Genomic DNA, 18,854 nt, shown 5'->3' on the forward strand with positions numbered 1-18,854 from the left:
GACCAACATGGTGAAAAACCGTTTCTACTAAAAATACAAAAATTTGCCAGGTGTGGTGGTGCACAATGTAATCCCAGCCACTTAGGAGGCTGAGGCAAGTGAATTACTTGAACCCAGGAGGCGGAGGTTGCAGTGAGCTGAGATCATACCACTGTACTCCAGCCTGGGTGACAGAGCAAGACTCTGTCTCAAAAAAAAAAAAATGGCTAACATTTATTCAGAATTTAGTATTTACCCAGCACTGTTATAAGTCAGAGGTCAGCAAACTACAGCCCATGCATGGACCCCTCTGCTGCCTGAGTTTGTAAAGCTCTATTGGAACACAGCCTCATACATCCATTTTTTCCACTGTCTTTGGAGTTGTTACACTCCAACAGTAGGATTGAGTAGTTGCAACAAAAACATTATGGCCTGCAAAGCCTAAAATATTGACTGTCTGGCCCTTTATTAAAAAAGTTTGTCAGCCTTCCTACTGTCTGTTACCTGTATTAAGTCAGTTAATCTTTAAGATTAACTGAGGATCCTGTGAGGTTTGTCTTTTCATTATCTCCATTTTACAGATTGGGAAACAAAGACAGAGAAAAAGCTATGTAATTTGCACAGGGACGCACTTTAGGAAATGGGAGAGGTGGGTTTTGGCTGCAGGGGTGTGGCTCCAGAGGCTACATCTTAATTGCCATGCTGTGCTCCCAAGAACAAGTCTATGAGATAAAAAAAAGTCTTCCCCATATTAGAAATTAGTATGAGATGTACCTGTCTACCTGCCTTCCAAATGTGTATTCAAAAAGAGGATTTGACAGATGAGGGACAAATCTGCTATCCTTGTTCTATTAGCAAAAGATGAGAACCACTGGTCCACAGTATTTAGAAGGGAGTAGGTTGAGACTCAAGAAATGTAGTATGGGCATATGATCTATGCTATAAAAGTGATGCAGCATCAGAAATGCACAGGCTCAGAAAATAGACCATTCATAGATCCTTCCTGGGGAAATAATCATTGCAAAAGTACTTCGGAGCCTCGGAAGATGAGCTAAAAATCAAGAACTTTAAAAGGGGAAATCATGGCATGAAAGGCTGGTGTGCATTCCCTGGGAGTTGTCTACAGGAGCCCTATTCAACTTGTTTCAAAGCTCTTGAGGAGCATTTTCATCTCAGCAAACTGTCTCTGATGAAGTATCTTGACTGTTTTGTTCACAGCTGTATTCCCGGGGCCTACAATAGTGCCTGACACGTAGCAGACACTCAATATACATTTGTTGTAGAACTAACCTGCTGCATCAGTGAACAGGCAACCCTGTCGAAGGGGTGCTTGCATCTTTCCCATTGGGATCTGGATGTAGCTTCAATGCAAACAAGGCTACTATAGACTGTTGTCCCTGATTAAACCTCTTCTTCAGGAAAAAATTTACCAACCACAGTCACAGGCCCAATTAAATGTCATACCTCCTTGGAAAGCACTAATGTATGCCAGGAAGTGAGACTGTAAGGGAATGCCTCAAGACATGTGCGGCTGTCTTTCCGTAGTGTTTGACTTTTCACTCCTCCTTTCTACTATTCTGTTTGTCTCCCTGTGTATCGTTTTATAGTTAGAAACAATTAATATTTTCCCATGCTCCTGATAAATAGGATGTTTCATCATCTCTACAGAAACCCTCCTAGGACTGCCTTAGGTATCTCTTTGGGTGATGAACAGAGTAGGGCTCTAGAAAGCTTATTAGGAATTGAATTCTGTCCCCACCAAATTCATATGTTGATGTCTTAACTCCTCTCAAAATGTCGCCTTATTTGGAAGTAGTCATTCTAGAGGTAATTAGTTAAGATAAAGCCATATTGGAGTAGGGTGTGCCCTGAATCCAATGTGACTTGTGTTTTTTTCTCTTAGAAGTGGAGACAGATGCACACAGGGATGAACCATGTGAATCTGAAGGCAGAGATCAGGTAGGGGGGTGCATCTGCAACCCAAGGAATGCCAGAGATCACCAGCAGTCCACCAGAAGCTAGGGGAGGGCATGGAACAGATTCTTCCTCTCTGCCCTCAGAAAGATCCAACTTTGCTGACACGTTGATCTCTGGCTTCCCACCTCCAGGACTGGGAGACGATCAGTTTCTGTTGTTTCAGCCACTCACTTTGTGGCATTTGTTATGGCGGCTCTGATGAACCCATCCAGCTCATTGATTCCCCAGTGGTTGTCAGCGATATAGCTGTCTCTGCCTCCTCATCTCATCTTCCTCTGCTCTGTCTTTTCATCTGGGTTCAGGTTCCATGGCAGGGCTCGGTGGAATCGACAGAGACAGTATCTTTGGTGGTCTGGAGTGCAGAGACCACTTGACGGGATGATGTGGACAGCAGCAAGAGGAAAGGGAACCCAGGAGAGGGCTGAGGTCTGCGCTGTGATCAAGGGGGAGAGTCCAAAGTGCATTTTGGTACAAAAAGTGGGACAAGGGAGGAGGGCAAGGGGTGGAGAATGGGTGAAAGGTAAGACTGAAATAGGAAACCAGCTTTGCAGCTGAGAGGATGGGGCAGGTGGAGGAGTGAGGGATGAAAGAGGAAGAGTGGGTTCAGGATGAAGGCTATAGAGAATCAAGGGGGGTTCAGGGGCTTGATTTCAAGAGGCCCCAATGGATGGAGACATCTGAGTGGCTTCAAGGACTCAGTGGGTCTGGGAGACTCCTTATGTGTCATTTCTGTGAGTTGTCCTTCTCTCCATATGTCCTTTTCCTACCTCCTGGCACATTAGGGCAGCTGTGGTGCCTCAGCAATGAGGGCCCCACTCCCAGCTGGCCCTCAGTGGGGTAGGGATTGGAGTCTTTTCCAGAAGTGCATATGGGAAGGCAGTTTCAAGAGAGGCAGTGTAGGGCAGTGGTCAGGAATGCAGGCTTGTCCGGGCGCAGGGGCTCACACCTGTCATCCCAGCACTTTGGGAGGCTGAGATGGGCAGATCGCCTGAGGTCAGGAGTTCCTGACCAACCTGGCCAACATTGTGAAACCCTGTGTCTACTAAAAATACAAAAATTAGCTGGGTGTGGTGGTGCATGCCTGTAATCCCAGTTATTTAGGAGGCTGAGGCAGGAGAATCGTTTGAACCCCCAGATGGAGGTTGCAGTGAGCAAAGATCATGCCACTGTGCTCCAGTCTGGGCGACAGAGCAAGACTCCATCTCAAAATAAAAAAACAAAAACAAAAACAAAACTCAGACTCTGGACCTGTGCTGCAATGCTGTGGAATCTGGTGATCTGTCCTTGTCCCTTCATGGGAAAAGCAGGGAACAACCAGTGTACAGGAGCTGGCATGAACCCCAGGTTACTGTGGTCCACCCTGATAGGCTGAGATTCAGGCAACCTGTCTGCAAAAAAAAAAAAAAAAAAAAAAAAAAAAGCGGGGGGGTTCTCAAACTTGAGTGGGTATTAGCATTCCGTGGCTGGGATACTTGTTAGAACCCAGATGGCTGACACCACTCAGAGTTTCTCATTAGTCATTGTAGGTTTGGGCCCAAGGATTGGCTTTTTGAGCGTTCCCCATGACGCTGATGTATCTGGCTCAGGGACCACTGGTGAAGAGAGATGTTCCTTGTTGTCAACCGCATGGAGATGTTCCATGGCCTCCTGGTGCCTTTGAGGGCCGCTGCCTCTGTGGACAGTGAGACTTGGACCTGCCTTACTCTGCTGAATTCCAGGGTCAGTTATCTCAGTGCTGTAGTGAAAGATTGACATGAGGGCTCAGGAATGCCACTGCTGTCACCGACGAGCATGGTAGCTAACTCTTAACATGTCAGGTACTAATCTAAGCCTGTAACATATAGACACATTTAATTCACATAAGAAGCCTAGGAAGCATGTACAGCTTTTGCCATCATCACCTCCATTTTTCAGATGGAGAAACTGAGGCCCATAGAGGTTAAGCATGTGGCCCAGGCCACACAGCTGGGAGCCGACAGAGCTGGGATTTGATCTGGCGTTTGAATCCACAGTCCATGCCCTTGTCCTGCACTGTTCCATCGCTCATGCAGGACGAGGGAGGCAAGACATGACCCTCGTGATGTTGGACAAGTTGTTTGGCCTCTCTTTGCCCTCGTTCTTACCTCAAAAAAGGAAATAGCTTTTCCAATCTTAGACCAAAAAAATACCTTTACATTAAAAAAATAAGCTGTCAGGATTAATTGGATAACAGCTGTCAAAGTCTTGTAGCTCCTTAGAGGATGGTAAAAGAGGAGGAATAATTATTGTGCTATTTTCTATGCAGACCCTAGTACATTTGGGGGAGTCAATAAGTGTCTAATGATATTCTTGGTAATTAGCAGTGATGGAAGGGAAATGGCTCAGGCTGGAGGAGCTTGTTGGAGGTGGGCAGAGGGAGGGTCTTCATGTTTAATGGCCAGTGGCCAAGACCTCCTGCCCCTGAGAGAGGTAGGCAGGGCGTGGCCCAGGGTAGGAGGGAGGTTAACAAGTTAGTACCTCTGTGGTGGCCCATTTGGTGATCTCCCGGAGTTAATGGGCTCCCTGCCATATCAAGGCTAGGGAATTAGAGACCAGCTAGTCCAGTGGTTCTCAAAGTATGGCCCACAGATCAGCTCCATCAGCATCACTTAGAAACTTGTTAGAAGTGCAGATTCTTGGACTCCACCAAATCTACTGGGTCTGAGACACAGCACAATTTTTTTTTTTTTTTAAAGACAGAGTCTAGCTCTGTTGCCCAGGCTGGAGTGCAGTAGCATAATCTCGGCTCAGTGCAGCTTCCACCTCCCGAGCTCAAGCGATTCTCCTGCCTCAGCCTCCTGAGTATCTGGGACTACAGGTGCGTGCCACCACGCCCGACTAATTTTTGTATTTTCAGTAGAGACAGGGTTTCACCATATTGGCCAGGCTGGAGACCCAGCACAATTTAATAAGCTTTCTGGGTAATTCTCAGGCACACTGTGATTTGGGCACCACTGTTTCAGAGGGAAATGGTACTGATCTTGGAGTCTAACAGATCTCCATTTGAAGACTGACACTATCACCCTTTGGCTGTGTGACTCTGGGCAAGTCAGGGCACCTCTCTGAAGATCAAGTTTCTTATATATAAACTGAAGGGTGAGAGATTAGAGAGGTGGACTTGCTTTCTGTTTGCAATTTCTTCTAGCCTCTCCACAAGGCAGAAACTGTCTTGTTTCCTGGCTTTGAAGCAGGCTTTCGGTTCCTTTTCCCTGTCTGACACCTACTTAACTTAGACCTCAGCCTAGAGTTTATTTGCTCCTGTTGTATGTGTTTTCTTTTTATACTTCTTCCCCCACATCAAGTCCAGGTTCTTGCCTCATCATAGAGCTTCCCATATTCCCGTAATGGCTCTTTACATATCTGTAATCTCCAAGAGGATAAAAACTCTTCCCTGCTGACTGCTGTTCCCCTGTGTCAGGAACGTAGTAATATTTATGTGACACAAGTAATGCTTGTGGTTAGAACAAATTTTATTAACTTTATAAAGTGCTTGGCTCTGGTGGATTTCATAAGGAGACTGGTGGAGGGGCTAGCCTTCATGCACAGATCCACTTTGGGGAAACTGAGGCATAGAGGTACCAGTAGAGTTAAGGATACAGTGGCAGAGAGCGGCCAGTGGAGAAAGCAGCTCCAGTGACTGAGGATTTGAGAGGAGGGTGCTGTGGAATTGGGGTATGGACAGTCTTTACCAAACCTCAGTGGGGCTCAGGGGTTCACCTGGAATCAGCATTAGACGGCACGATACACTCACCTTCAGTGCTTGCAGCATGGGCTGCCAGTGAGGAGCAGAAGAATGTGATGGCACCTGGCCAGCACACACAGTAAGAAGTCACTCCTAGCATCCCCAGGGCAGGCATTTTGCAAAGCGCAGAGTAACTCTCAGCTTTTCTTTATGATTTATTTATATATTTATGTATTTATCTTGGACAGGGTTACAGACCTCTTTGAGAAATAGATGGATGCTCTCCCCAGGAAGAAAGAAAGAGCACAAAGATGCAAACATTCCCCGCTGTTGACCTTGCCACTCACTGGGTATGTGAAGAGGTTGCTTTCAGACCCAGTTGTTGTAAGGGAGACAAAAGCCTCAGGTGAGGGGAAGGGTACACTTAAATACTTGATGTCTCTCTGAGCCCCGGCATTTTAAAGCTTGGGCAATAATAGCGATGACCCAGTTTAGTAATGTGAAGGCAAGGCAGCACCATTTTAACAGGCTTAGCTATCTCTCCTTTTTGCTGTCTTTTCTCCCCCTTTCCATTTGTGTCTGTTCCCCTTGCAAATATATGAGGTAATAATCCAGTATTTTCTATGGAGCATGGCAAACGTGCTATATATAAGACACAGTTGAACGTTCTGTGAGTGTAATTGGAGCATAAATGTAACTAATCAAAATATTATCATGCCAACGGATGTGTGAAGAGTTTGGAGATTTAAAAATATATATATTTTAGTTCCATGTCATTTCCATTTAGAGCTGCAGAAGCAAAGGACTCAGCCCAATGAATGTCAAGAACAATTTGGGGGTCTGACAATGTTCCCAGCAGCCCTTTTGTCCTCTTGACTCTTCATATGGCAGCAGCTTGACAACGGACTTAATGTTTGTTCTTTATTTCCATTCTTTACCCCTCTTCCTGCCTGAACCAGCTCCCCAGGGCAAGGCCAGCTAACTCCAGGGAGTTTACGATCCCTCCTTGCCATGAAACACAACATGCCCACTTGTGGCATGCAGCCTAGCAGCTGCATGAGAGCTGGAACTTCCTAGGTTTGAATCCTGGCTCTGCTACCAGCTGTGTGGCCTTGAAAAAGTGACTTAAACTCTGTGTGTCTCAGTTTTTCCAGCTATAAAAGAAGAATGATAGTAGTGACTACCTCATAGGGTTTATATTAGAATTAAATGAGTGAATCTAAATAAAATATGATAGTATGTGTTCGCTGTTGTTTTTATTATTGTTAAGAGCTGGAGTGACTGAGAAATAAATTCTTGTGAGAACACAAAAAATACTGCATTCTTTCAGGAACAGGACCCAAGGAGAAAGATCTCTCCTTCCCACCCGTTCTTCAGAGGGAGCCTAGGTAGAAAATCCAAGCCAGCCTCGTCTCCAAACGCAAAACTAGCTAGTCATGTAAAGTCACTATAAAGTCTTGGAAATAGACTTTTGTAGCTGGAAGGAACTTTAAAACTTCTACTTGTATATGTACCTGTTTTGCAGGTGAAGGAACAGAAATCTTGCTTATGAGGCAGTGTATGGTTAACATGGGTGCATAGGAAAGGGTGAGGAGTCTGAAGGGAGAGTAGCATTATCTGACTTTCAGTTTCATCTGGATCCTGCCAAATGAATTGTCCATTTCCAGCATCAAAGAACAAATTGAACAAAGCCTTACATTTTACAGTTGATGTTGCTGAGTTGTCATTCTGTTGTGTTTTGAGTTCCATTATTTTTTTCCTACAATAGCATTTAGTTTTGATCCTGGGAGATTGAAAGAGTATGTTGAATTGTTGGGGAAGGCAAGTTGTGAAGTGATAAAGAAAGGGAGACAGGTCCCAGTATGCCCTGCAACATCGTCCCTGGGTCTGTTTTCATCGCATGATCGTCGGAAGGACCAAAAGAAGTCTATTGGTTGAAAAGCCTTTATTTTCACTTTTCCTTTTGTTTGGGAGGTCAGGAGAGATGCAAGCTTATGTAGGGGTTGCATGTAGTTTGGCATGTATTCTGCGCTGTCTCCATAATCTTTCGCCTCTTCTCTTCCCTCGCCTGTATTTCATGTCTCCTGCTTCTCCACCTCCCTCTTCCCTTGTTCCTCTTCCTCCCTTCTTCCCTTCCATCCATCCTCTTCTCCTTTTCCCCTCCTGTCTTCATCTTATTTTTCATTACTCTTTTGTTTTCTCCTTCTTTTCTTACTTCTTCCTCTTCTCTGTTCCTTCTTTCTCTGGTCTCTCCTTCACTTCCTCTTTGCCTTCATCTTTTTCTCAGAAAGTGTAAAACAATGCCGGGGGGCTAAGGGATTCTGTCTTTGAGGAAAAGACCCAAGTGCACATGAACTCCCTGCCTGGCTCTGCTTGCGTTAGGGTATCCAGCACAGGTTAGCAGAGCCTCTCCACCAGTGCCTTCAAATCTAATCACTGGAGGTTAATACCATATTTAAACTACATTATCCACACCTACATGGATTATTAGATAGTTGTTTCTTCAAAAATTACCGTAACAAACTTGCATATGAAATGCTGAAACCCCAACTTACTGGTCTGAATGAACGATTACAGAAATGCTTATTACTTGTTCACGCAAACTGACAAAATGTCCACAATATTTAATTCCTTTGAAGTTTCAGGATGTATTTTTTTTGTTTCAAATAGTTACTATATATCTATTAAGCTGTAATTAATACCTCCTCCCCCTTTTCTGGTATATTAGAAAAGCAGCAGATTTCTTTTGTTTGACACTTGATAATTAGATTGCTTCCGTCGTAGATAATATGAATAATGTTGAATGATATGTTTATGGGTGTGGCTTTGGTTTATTGTTGTTTGTGACTTAATGATTACTAGCTTGCATGGTAGGACTGGTGGCACCACATGCTTTTCTTGCACGTACATTTTCTTACTTGAAAGCGCACTGTGCCTTTTGATGTTTTTGTGCTGCTCGCACTTTCTAGCCAGCTGAATTTTATCGTTATGGACTTTTACATGAGATCTTATTTAAAATACCTATCATGGAAGTGTGCACTCTGAAGTACAGGAACCATGATTCGGAAGTGAGTGTTTCCTGGATGTTAGTGAAAGCCACGTAGGGAAAGTGATATTTAAGTAGTTTAGTGAAGGACCATGACTGAGCTGGGTAGCGTGGATTTCAGGAAGGATATCGCCTGGACAAAAGCCCAGAGGCAGGGATATGCGTAGGATGTTTGGAGTGTGTATTAGTTTCCAATTGCTGCTGTAACAAATTACCACAAATTTTGTGGCCAAAAACACACACATTTTAATCTGGACATCAGAAGTCCTAGATGAGTCACACTGGGCTAAATTCAACACTGGGCTAAATATCAAGGCTGTGTTGTTTTCTGGAGGCTCTACAGGAGAGCTCGTTTTCTTACCTTTTCTAGTTTTTGCTGGCCACCTGCATTTTTTTGGTTCACAGCTCCTCCTTTCATCTTAAAACAAGCAGCGTAGCCTCCTCAGATATCTTCAACTCTGATTCTGACTTTCCCCGCCCCGTTGTCCACTTACAAGGACACTTGTAATTACATTGTGCTCAGCTGGAAAATCCAGAATAATCTCCCCATCTCGAGCTAATCTGGTTAATAAGAGCATTAAGAGAGCCTTAATTTTCTTGCCATGAAAGGTGACATATGTACAGGTTTCAAATATTAGAATGTGGACATCTTTGGGAGGCATTTATTGTGTCTACCACAGAGTGGCCAAGGACTGTGTGTGTGGGGGAGGGTGTGGGAGATAGAACAGGGCAGGAGGGGTGGGGGTCAGGATGTGCAAGCCTCCACATGTCCCCATGAAAGACCTTGGACTTTATAGGATGTGGGGAATTTCCTATGGAGGAGGACCTCAGTGGAAGTCGAGGATGTCTCACGGTCGGTTTTGAATCTCAGATGTTGCTAACTGCTGTTTTATTGGATGGTGAGAGAATCAAGGACTAGACTGCTTAGGAAGTTGTTGCAAAAGCCCACAAAATAAACAAACAGTTCATGACACCAATATCATGGACTTGAATTAGGCCCGTGCCAAGGGAGTGGAAAGGAAGAAGACGGTTGGAGAAGTGAAGGGAGGAGGTATCCCCAGACCTTGATGCCTGATCAGTTGTGGAAGGTGGGGACGGGGCAGCAGATTTTATTCCGCTTCTCAATGGATTTATCGCTATTCAGTCTATTAAGGTCCCCCTCACAACGCAAAAAAAAAAAAAAAACCTTTAGGGGCATGGGAAAGATAGAAAAAAAGCAATTTTTAAGGACCTACAATACAGTGATACTTATCTAGACACTTTATATATAATAGTTGTATTAATTCTCATGACCACAATGTGAGATGTGTTTTATAGCCATTTTATAGAAGAGGATACTCAAGAGTCAAAGTGTTAAGTGATTTATTTGAGATCATCAGAGAGAAGACACGTATCTTGGGCTCCAGTTTATTCCAGGGGCTTCTTGTGAGAAGCATCCTGCATTATCCTTGCTCACCAGGGCTTGGAGCTCTAGAAACAGTTGTCGAACTGCATGTCAAAGCTGAGGCTGGGAATGCCCAATGTGAGTGCACACACTTTCCCCAAGTCCTGTGGCATGTAGAATGCCTACAGCCTCTCTGCTTCCTGAAGCCTACCTAAAATAGCTCTCTGGGAAACCACTCCTGTGGCTGCACAGCTCGGGCAGGGAAGGGCAGCACTGTCTGTGGTAGAAACTGAAATTGGAGTCAGTTGGAAAACTTGAGTCTAAGTCTTCATTGTGTTTGTTGACCTTGTCCCCCACTGGAGTTTATCAAACGAGTAGGTTGGGTTAGTGAAGCTCCTGTCACTCACCTGGATGTAATTTGTTATGCTTGATAAGTAGTCTACAACTTCTAGACTAGTGCCGTCCAACAGAACTTTCTGTGACTGTGGATGTATTCTACATCAGCACTGTCCCTTATGGTAGCCACCAGTCATGTGTGTCTACTCGGCCCTTGAAATGTGGCTAGTATCTCTAAGGAAATGATTTTTTTCTACATAATTTTAATTATTTTAAATAGGCATATGGTGCTATTAGCTACTGGTTAGAAGACCACGTTTCTAGACCCCTCTGTTTTCTAAGAAAGAATAATTGGTTTGAGTATTTACCACTTTCTGGCTATGTGGCTTTGGGAAAATGAGTTCACCTCTTTGTTCCTTAGTATTCCTTGCTTAAAAACAGGGAGAGCATGGCACCACCTCACTGGGGTACTAAACAATGCTTAGATTAATGCCTGACACATGAAAAGTTCTCAGTAAATATTAGGTGTGACCAACTACGTTAGATCTACTGTTACCTGCTGTTGGCTATTTGTCATAAAATTAGCATTTATTAAGTACCATTTTTACTTAATATTCACTGAAAACAAACAACTTTGATGTGTAGATTTTATTATCCCATTTTATAGATGAGGACATTGAGGCCCAGGGAATTTTACCGACTTACTCAAAGTCATGCAACTAAGAAATGACAGAAGCGGGAGTGAAACTGAGTTTCCTTGACTGAAGACCCCGTTCCATGCCACTGCAGCTGCTCGGCTTTTGGCAGCATTTGAGGCCCCACCAACATCCATTCCTTTCAAGTAGGTGCTGGCACTGGGAGCTGGCAGGGCCACCTGTCTGCAGGGACCACGCTGAGCTCTTGGTGCCCAAGGCCCTCAGCTGCCAGTCGCCCGAACACACTCATGTAATCTTAATGAACAATGTGCAAAGCCATTAAAAACTCAATTAGGACTTTCTTTTTACTGCCAACGTGAGGAAATGCAATCCTGAGGTGTTCATGTGTAAACACAATAGCGGCCATCTGCTATGGAGAAGTGTTTCGCCTCCAAAAAGGGGATCTGTGTTGCAGACACATCAATAATGAGGCGCTTATCAAGGCATTATTATGCACGAAGGGGAAAAATGCAAAATTTATGGCCAGCCAGAGAGTACTTCCTGGTTTAATTCCACACTTTTCAGTGGTATGTATAATAACTATGAAGAAACTAATGCTGCTTTATGTTCCTTATCACATTAGTAGATGTTTTTCTTTTTTAAGGGAGAAGGGAAAAGAATGTATTTACAGTCTTTGTCTTTCTTGTTTCTGACTGATCTTGGCATAATGACCGACTCATTTTTGATCTCCAGGAAACTGACAGCCCTGGGATGATATTAATTATGCCAACCTGTTGATCAAAGAGGGCCCCACAGAGCAGATGATGTGCCGGGGCTTTCACTCCTGTACAATCTCTAATGATGGGCTTGAGCTCAACTCACAGATACAGCTCCCTTCCTTTCTGGAGGGTGTGGTCAGACCTATATAAGGTGGGTTACATGTGGAAGGGGCTAGAGTTGGCCACTGGATCCCATCCCCCACCTTCAAGACCTTACACTAGCATACTGGATGCTTCTGTGTCTTTGCCTGGGATATTCCCTCTATTTCAAATGCCTCCCAAGTTACCACCCAGGCTTGCTGCTCTTGATGATGTCCTTATGCAGAGCGTCTTGCAACTTTGCTTAGTAGCTATCATTTCACATCTTATTGCCTTGAATAAATGGACTTGTAGCTGAATAGTAGTTTATTCCCTTTTTACTTAAAATCCAAGATGAGTGCTCCTAATGGGTGAGTAGCCTTCCATGTGGCTTTGCTCATTTGGGGAACCTGGCTTCTTTCCTGGTGGCTCTGCTTTCCCCTAGGCTCTTGAGATCTGGAACATTCAGCCAGTAGATGGGAAAATAGACTGGGTCAGGGATTCTCACCCCTTAATGTGCATGTGGATCACCTGGAGTTCTTGATAAAATGCAGATCCAGGCTCAGCAGACCTGCAGGCAGATGTGAGATTCTTGTTTCTCACAAGCCCCCAGGTGACGCTGGGGTGGCTGGTCCAAAGACCAGTCTTTGAGAGGCAAGATCATTTAGTATGGAGGTGGGTGGGTAAGAGGGAGGCAGCTTTTACCATCCAGGCCTGGAAAGTGGCACACATCATACTCCTGCCCCATTATCTAGAACTCAGTTGAATGTGCCCACCAAATGCTAAAGGGAGGCTGGAAGACGAAGTCTAGCTATGTGTCCAGAACGATGTTAGAGGGTTGTGCGTGAAGCTACATGGAACAGGGAGATCTCTACCTCCTCAGCGAGCCTGCCCTGCTACTGAAGGTAGGAGGGAAGGAAGTGGGAAAATGAGCTGCTGGAAGGAAAACCTTCTCAACTCCCTCTGCTGTGGATTGTAAGGAGCCAAGGAAACAGGTGCCTGTGGTGTGAATTGGCAGGAGGACAGGAGCTGAAATATGCATGTGGGTATCATGGGATTCATAAAGGAGAGAGAGAGACACTTTGCTTCTCAGGCTGCTCCTCCTGCTGGGAGATGAGCTACTTCTCAGTGGCAGGGGCAGTCACAAACCCTTTGTGGGGCTTCGGAGTTGCTACTTACCTGTCTAAGGAAACCTTCTGGAACCCTGTGGCATGTAGGCCAATGGACGGATATGGGCATGGATGCGGGCTCTGTCTCATCTCTAAGCCTCAATTTCTGCCCCTGTAATCACTCCTTTTTTGCTGCCTCACTGGGGGTTTATGATAATTCGTAACTTCTCTGACATGGAGACGTCTCTCCATTTACCTTGTGTTACTGCAAGGCCCTAAACTAGGAAACTTTACTCACTTAGAAACACTGGCAAAGACACCTGCACCTTTGTTCCACTTCCAGTGGCTCCCACCCCAAGGGGTACTACATTTTCTGAAATCATGACTTTTGCAGCAATATGGATGGAACTAGAGACAATAATCTTAAGTGAAGGAATGCCAAAACAGAAAATCAATACTGCATATTCTCACTTTTAAGTGGTGGCTAAATAATGTGCATGCATGGATGCAGAGTGTGAAATGATATACATTGAAGGCTTGGAAGGGTTGGAGGGTGGGAGGGGGTGAGGGATGAGAAATTACTTAATGGATACAATAGATGTTATTTGGTTGATAGCTACACTAAAAGCCCAGACTTGGCCACGATACAGCATATCCATGTAACACAACTGCACTTGTCCTCCTTACATTTACACAGACATTTTTCTCATTGGTAGGATGACAAACACATGATAGCAACTGATTCAGGCTTCTCTTTGCTTTTCACCTGGCTGCTTTTTGGTTTAAGCCCACCCAAGTATCCTAAGTGATCATCCCAGTAAGACAGCTCTGGCCTGGGGATCTGGGCAGAGTTGGAGGCTGAGTAACCCTGCTCTTCATGGTGGTTCAGGGGTAACATGCAGAAAGTCTAATTTGGTCTTAAGTCCAAGTTACTTTGTGAATAATAATGTGGAGGTTTTGACCTCTCTGTCTGTCTCTCCCTCTCTTGTGTCTGTTTTTAAATTCACTCAGAACCTGGAGGAGACAGGGTTTGATTGGTACCTTTTAGAACCCCAAGAAGATATGGGTTTCCCAGTATTTATTAGCTGGAAGCGGTTAGTCTTTTTGGTATTAGGGTGAATGAATGAGGTGACTTTTAGCTATTGAAGCAGCTCACCTTGGCTGAGGATAAGTGGTCTTAAGGTTTCTTTCTGAATTGAATATTTTAAGTGATTTTCTAGGTGGAAACATTCATTCCAGAATCACGTGAGTTTATCTGCTGTGTTTCATGATGCAATTTATTTCATAGAATCATAGGATTCTAAGTCACAGAGTTCAGCCCCACCAGCTGCTTGTGAAATTTCCTTAACCCTCTCTTTAATTTGTCCAGGCTCTGTTTCACCACCTGCATGGATGGGGACTCACTTTGTCTCTGGCCAGTCAATTCTGTTTGGTACCAACTTCACTTGTTAGAAAGTTCTTTGTACACTGAACTGAAATGTACCTCCTCATGGTTTCTTTCACGAGTCTGCCCTCTCAGGCAGCTTTATCAATAAGCTATTGTCACAATAAAGCAGCAAAACACACGGAGAAGGAACTCAGTGGAAAACAACAATAAGCCTTTACTCTTGCTCTCGTGGGACTGTGCACTGATTGTAGATTGGCTGACCTAGGTTGGGCTTTTGGGCCATGTGGCTGTAATTCCAGCTGCAGGGGGAGGGGGCATGGCTTGGTTCTTTACTATCGGTTCAAGTCAGATATCCTCTGTGTGTGTATTCTTGATCCCAAGCTGAAAGGGGCAGCTGCTGCTGGGGACACATTCTTCTCATGAAAGGAAGCAGTAGTGCAAGATGGCAAGCCCAGCAAGGCAAGCACATTTTAACCTTTGTTTGAATCATTCTATTAGCATCCCGTTGACCAAAGCAAGTCATACGGTAAAGCCCAAAGTCAGGGGATGGGAACAAACCCTCTGCTTCTGCTAGAAGGAACTGCAAAGCCAATGGCAAGGGACGTGGATCCAGGGGGGGATGAAGAATTGGAGGCAACCATTTAATTTGTCAAAGGAACTCAAAAGAGGCTCACTTCATTTCTATAAGGCAACTGTTTGAATGCTGGGAAATAGTAGCTATGTTTTCTGCTAATAGGAATAGTAGCACTTTGCAAAAATACTTCATACATGTTACCATCTCTTAATTCTTAAACCACCTTGTGGAATAGATTTTTATTCCCAACTACAGAAGAGGATACTCAGGCTCAGAGAGGAGATGTGGCTTTTGCAGCGTCACCCAGACCCTCCTAGAGTGACTTGACCACTGGCCTCTCCTCTGGCCACCATGTTTATGAGTGTGACTGATTTTCAGACAGATTTTCTTACTCTCTCTTTGTCTCTACTTCCCACCTGTATTGTTGGTCTCCAGGATCTTTCATGATGGTGAACAGCTCTGGGAGAGCCTCTGGCCAGAAGGCCCACCTTCTCCTGCCAACCCTGAAGGAGAATGACACCCACTGCATCGACTTTCATTACTACTTCTCCAGCCGTGACAGATCCAGCCCAGGGGCTTTAAATGTCTACGTGAAGGTGAATGGTGGCCCCCAAGGGAACCCTGTCTGGAACGTGTCCGGGGTCGTCACTGAGGGCTGGGTGAAGGCAGAGCTCGCCATCAGCACTTTCTGGCCACATTTCTATCAGGTATGGCATTTTACCGTGGTTTTATTTTTGAAAGTTAGTAATAAATCTGTACAACACTGCTCTTCCTACAGGTGCTAGGTCTAGAAAGAACTTTGTTTATTCACTTGTGTTTACTGGACTTCTCCTAGCCAAGCTCTGTAGAGGTGACCCGACACAGCCCCTGCCTCCCTTGAGTTCATCATCTGTAAGAAAAGACTGATGTATAAATAAAATGACAGTATAGCAGGATGCATGTGGCTCCTGAAGATGATGGAGGAACACAGCATTGATTCCTCTTTATAAAGTCAGTGCTTACGACCACATAACACGGGAGGTTCTAGTACTGTCCTGTTTTATGGATGAAAAGATTGAGGTTCAGAGAGATGAGATAACTTGTCAAAGATCACCCTCTGGGGAATGGGGTGTTTGCTGGGGAAGGCAATTACGACGGTTTGTAAGAGGAGATGACCTCTAAGATGAACCTTGAAGAATGAATAGAAATTTATTTTAAAAGGGAAAGAGGGAAAGGCATTCGAGTTGTCAAGAACAGCGTGTGCTATGAGCTAGAGGAGTGGATGATAGACGATGGCAGTTTGGAAAGACTAAGTTGTTTAAGGTACGATGCAAAGGGGACAGATGGAGATCAGCCTGCAGGGACATGTAGATCATGGAGGGCCCTGAATGCCGGGCTAATGAATGGAACTTAGTGTAAAGCAGTGCTGTCCAGGCTGTCTGTGGTGAAGGGACACTTTTCCTCCCAGCTCATTGTGAAGTAATACTCATATAAACCACTGTAAAAAAAAATGTCCTGGCAATGCCAAATTGCCATAACAGTTTCCAAATCTCTCTCTCCTTCCTTCCTTATCTCCTTGTGACCTGATAAACACAGTGTATATATTGGCACCAATCCATAAAGCATCTTTTAGAAGAATAGTTCTCCACATTGTCTTGGCCTGGAGCTATTTAAAATTTTATTTTTTAAACAATGTTATTAAGATAAAATGTACATATCACAGAATCCACCTATTTTAAGTGTGCAGTCCCATGACTTTAGAAAACCTATTGAATTGTGCAACCATCCTCATAAACTAGTCCAGAACATGTTCATCCTCCCTGTAAGATACCTTGTGCTCATTTGCAGTTAATCCCCACTTTGCACTGTTGAAAGATTTTAGGTTAGAGAGTGATGCAGTCAGATCTTTATTTTGGAGAAATTTCTCTAGCATCTGAAGCAGATGGACCTGAAGGTGGCAAGATCATTGGCTGGGGGCTTCTTAGACATCCTCCAGTTGAATATCCATGGTACAGTTCTTCCAGATTTTAGTGTTAAGAATACATTTATGTATTGAGATCACTTGTTGGGTTGACCTTAATGAGACAATTCAAGCTTTATTTCCTTTTTGCCTTAGTAACAAGAAATCAGAATTTAATACTCAATTACCCTCAGTATTTAGCCTGGATTTTTGCCATAAATATTTCCATTTTATCCTCAATGGCTTATGATTTCTTTTTAGAATAATTTTACGTTTCCTCATGATACATTTCCTGAAATTCCTTTCAGAAATAGGGGAGAGGTAATGGTGATGATGGTAATGGTGGTGATGGTGATACCTACCGTTCATTGGGTGTTTATCTTGTTTCAGGCACAGTACAAAATATTTCACATAACTTACCTTGTTTAACCTTCAGAATAATCCTTTGTGGCAGGTACTACTATACTCATTTTATAGTATGAAACAAAGGCTCAGAAATGTTAAGTGATAACCCAAGCTGGAATGGAGGTAGGGTCTTGGTTTTTACCCATTCTATTTGATTTTACTCTCTAAGCTATATAATCCAATATAAACATAATGGAAACCACACATAATTTATAAATATTTATTAACCAAAAAGTAAAGGGAAATCTTTGAAATTAATTTTAAGAATCTATTTTACTTAACCCAGTGTATCCAAAATGCTATCACTTCAACATGTAATCAGTCTAAACAATTATTAGCAAGATATTTTCTGTTCTCTCCCTATCAGTCTTTACAATCCAGTCTATATTTTACACTTACAGTAAGTCTCAATTTAAAGTTTTTATTTTCATTAATGATACTGATCTGTATTTAGATTCATAAAATATATAGCTGAAGAAATGGATTCATATATACAGGTTGTTCCAAACATTCTTAAGTGAATTGGGTATCAGTTTTTAAACTAAAATTTAAGGTAACTGAACTTAAGTGAAATGAGTTCAGTTTCACAGTCTCATTAGCCACACTTCAACAGCCGGTGGTTGTCAAATTTGCACAGATCAAAATTCTTCACCACTTGGCTCCACAATTTCCCTTAGTAGAGTTATTGAAAGGCTTAGCCCTGCCTGGAGCATGTGGGTGGGGAGATGAAGGGGATGACTCCAAGGCTGGGCTCTCAGAAGGGACCTCACCTTTATGGGGTGCTAGTTCTGCTCATTCTCATCATCCATTGCGGAGAATTCTGCAGCTGTCTCTTGTAGTGCCTTGGTCTGTGTTGAGAGTTTTATTAAGGTTTATATTTTGGGGTTGTCAGGAGACCTAAATGAGTAGACAATAAGACAAGATATTTGTGGCAGGGACTGTCGAACAGCACAGGTTACTCCCACAACCCTGGCAATATGCAGGAAGCCTTGGAGATGGCTCTAAATAGCCCTGTTTGTGACCACATTTCCTTTGCTTCTCCCCCAACCTCATCTTCTCTGCCTGTCCATGGGTGGCCAAGAGCCAGAGGCAGGAAGTAAGCAAAGTTAGGAAGAGAACAGAAATAAGAGGAAGTGAGAAAGAGAAGAAAAGAGGAAAAGAGAAAGTGAATTCTTGGAAGAACTCATTACACCATCATTCTGCCACTTGCTCCCTATACTCATCCACTTGTCAGTCATTTTGCATCCTGTGTGAGCCAGGCCAGTTCAGGCATCGGTAACACAGAGGTGAATGGGACAGAGCTGGTCTTGGGGTAGTCAGGGGAACTGTGGTCATTTGGTGTGAGGTTAAGACCCTACACCCTTCTTTAGAAGAGCAGGAACTTATCAATGAAAGTGGCTAAAAGGAAGATCATTTGTTTTTAACGTGTGCGTCACTAACAACGTGATGTGTTTTATTTTAGATGTTTTGAGAAAAATTACATACCTTTGGACTCATTATTTCTGTGTCTTTTCCTTTTGTGTAGT

The 18,854-nt window shown here is 43.8% G+C and overlaps 1 protein-coding gene across 13 annotated transcripts in view; it reads left to right on the forward strand.

Moving 5' to 3' along the window:
* The window catches only part of PTPRT (protein tyrosine phosphatase receptor type T), a 1,128,767-nt gene that overhangs the window by 387,218 nt on the left and 722,695 nt on the right, over window positions 1-18,854 (forward strand). For all 13 annotated transcript variants that reach the window (XM_032295649.1, XM_032295654.1, XM_032295655.1 and 10 more), the window contains exon 3: window positions 15,420-15,691. In XM_032295649.1, coding sequence (XP_032151540.1) covers window positions 15,420-15,691 — 272 coding nt within the window. The remainder of the gene's footprint in view (window positions 1-15,419; window positions 15,692-18,854) is intronic.

This window comes from Sapajus apella, unplaced genomic scaffold (assembly GCF_009761245.1).
Source record: "Sapajus apella isolate SASKATOON/1434 unplaced genomic scaffold, GSC_monkey_1.0 scaffold33, whole genome shotgun sequence".
In the NCBI taxonomy this organism is placed as follows: domain Eukaryota; kingdom Metazoa; phylum Chordata; class Mammalia; order Primates; family Cebidae; genus Sapajus; species Sapajus apella.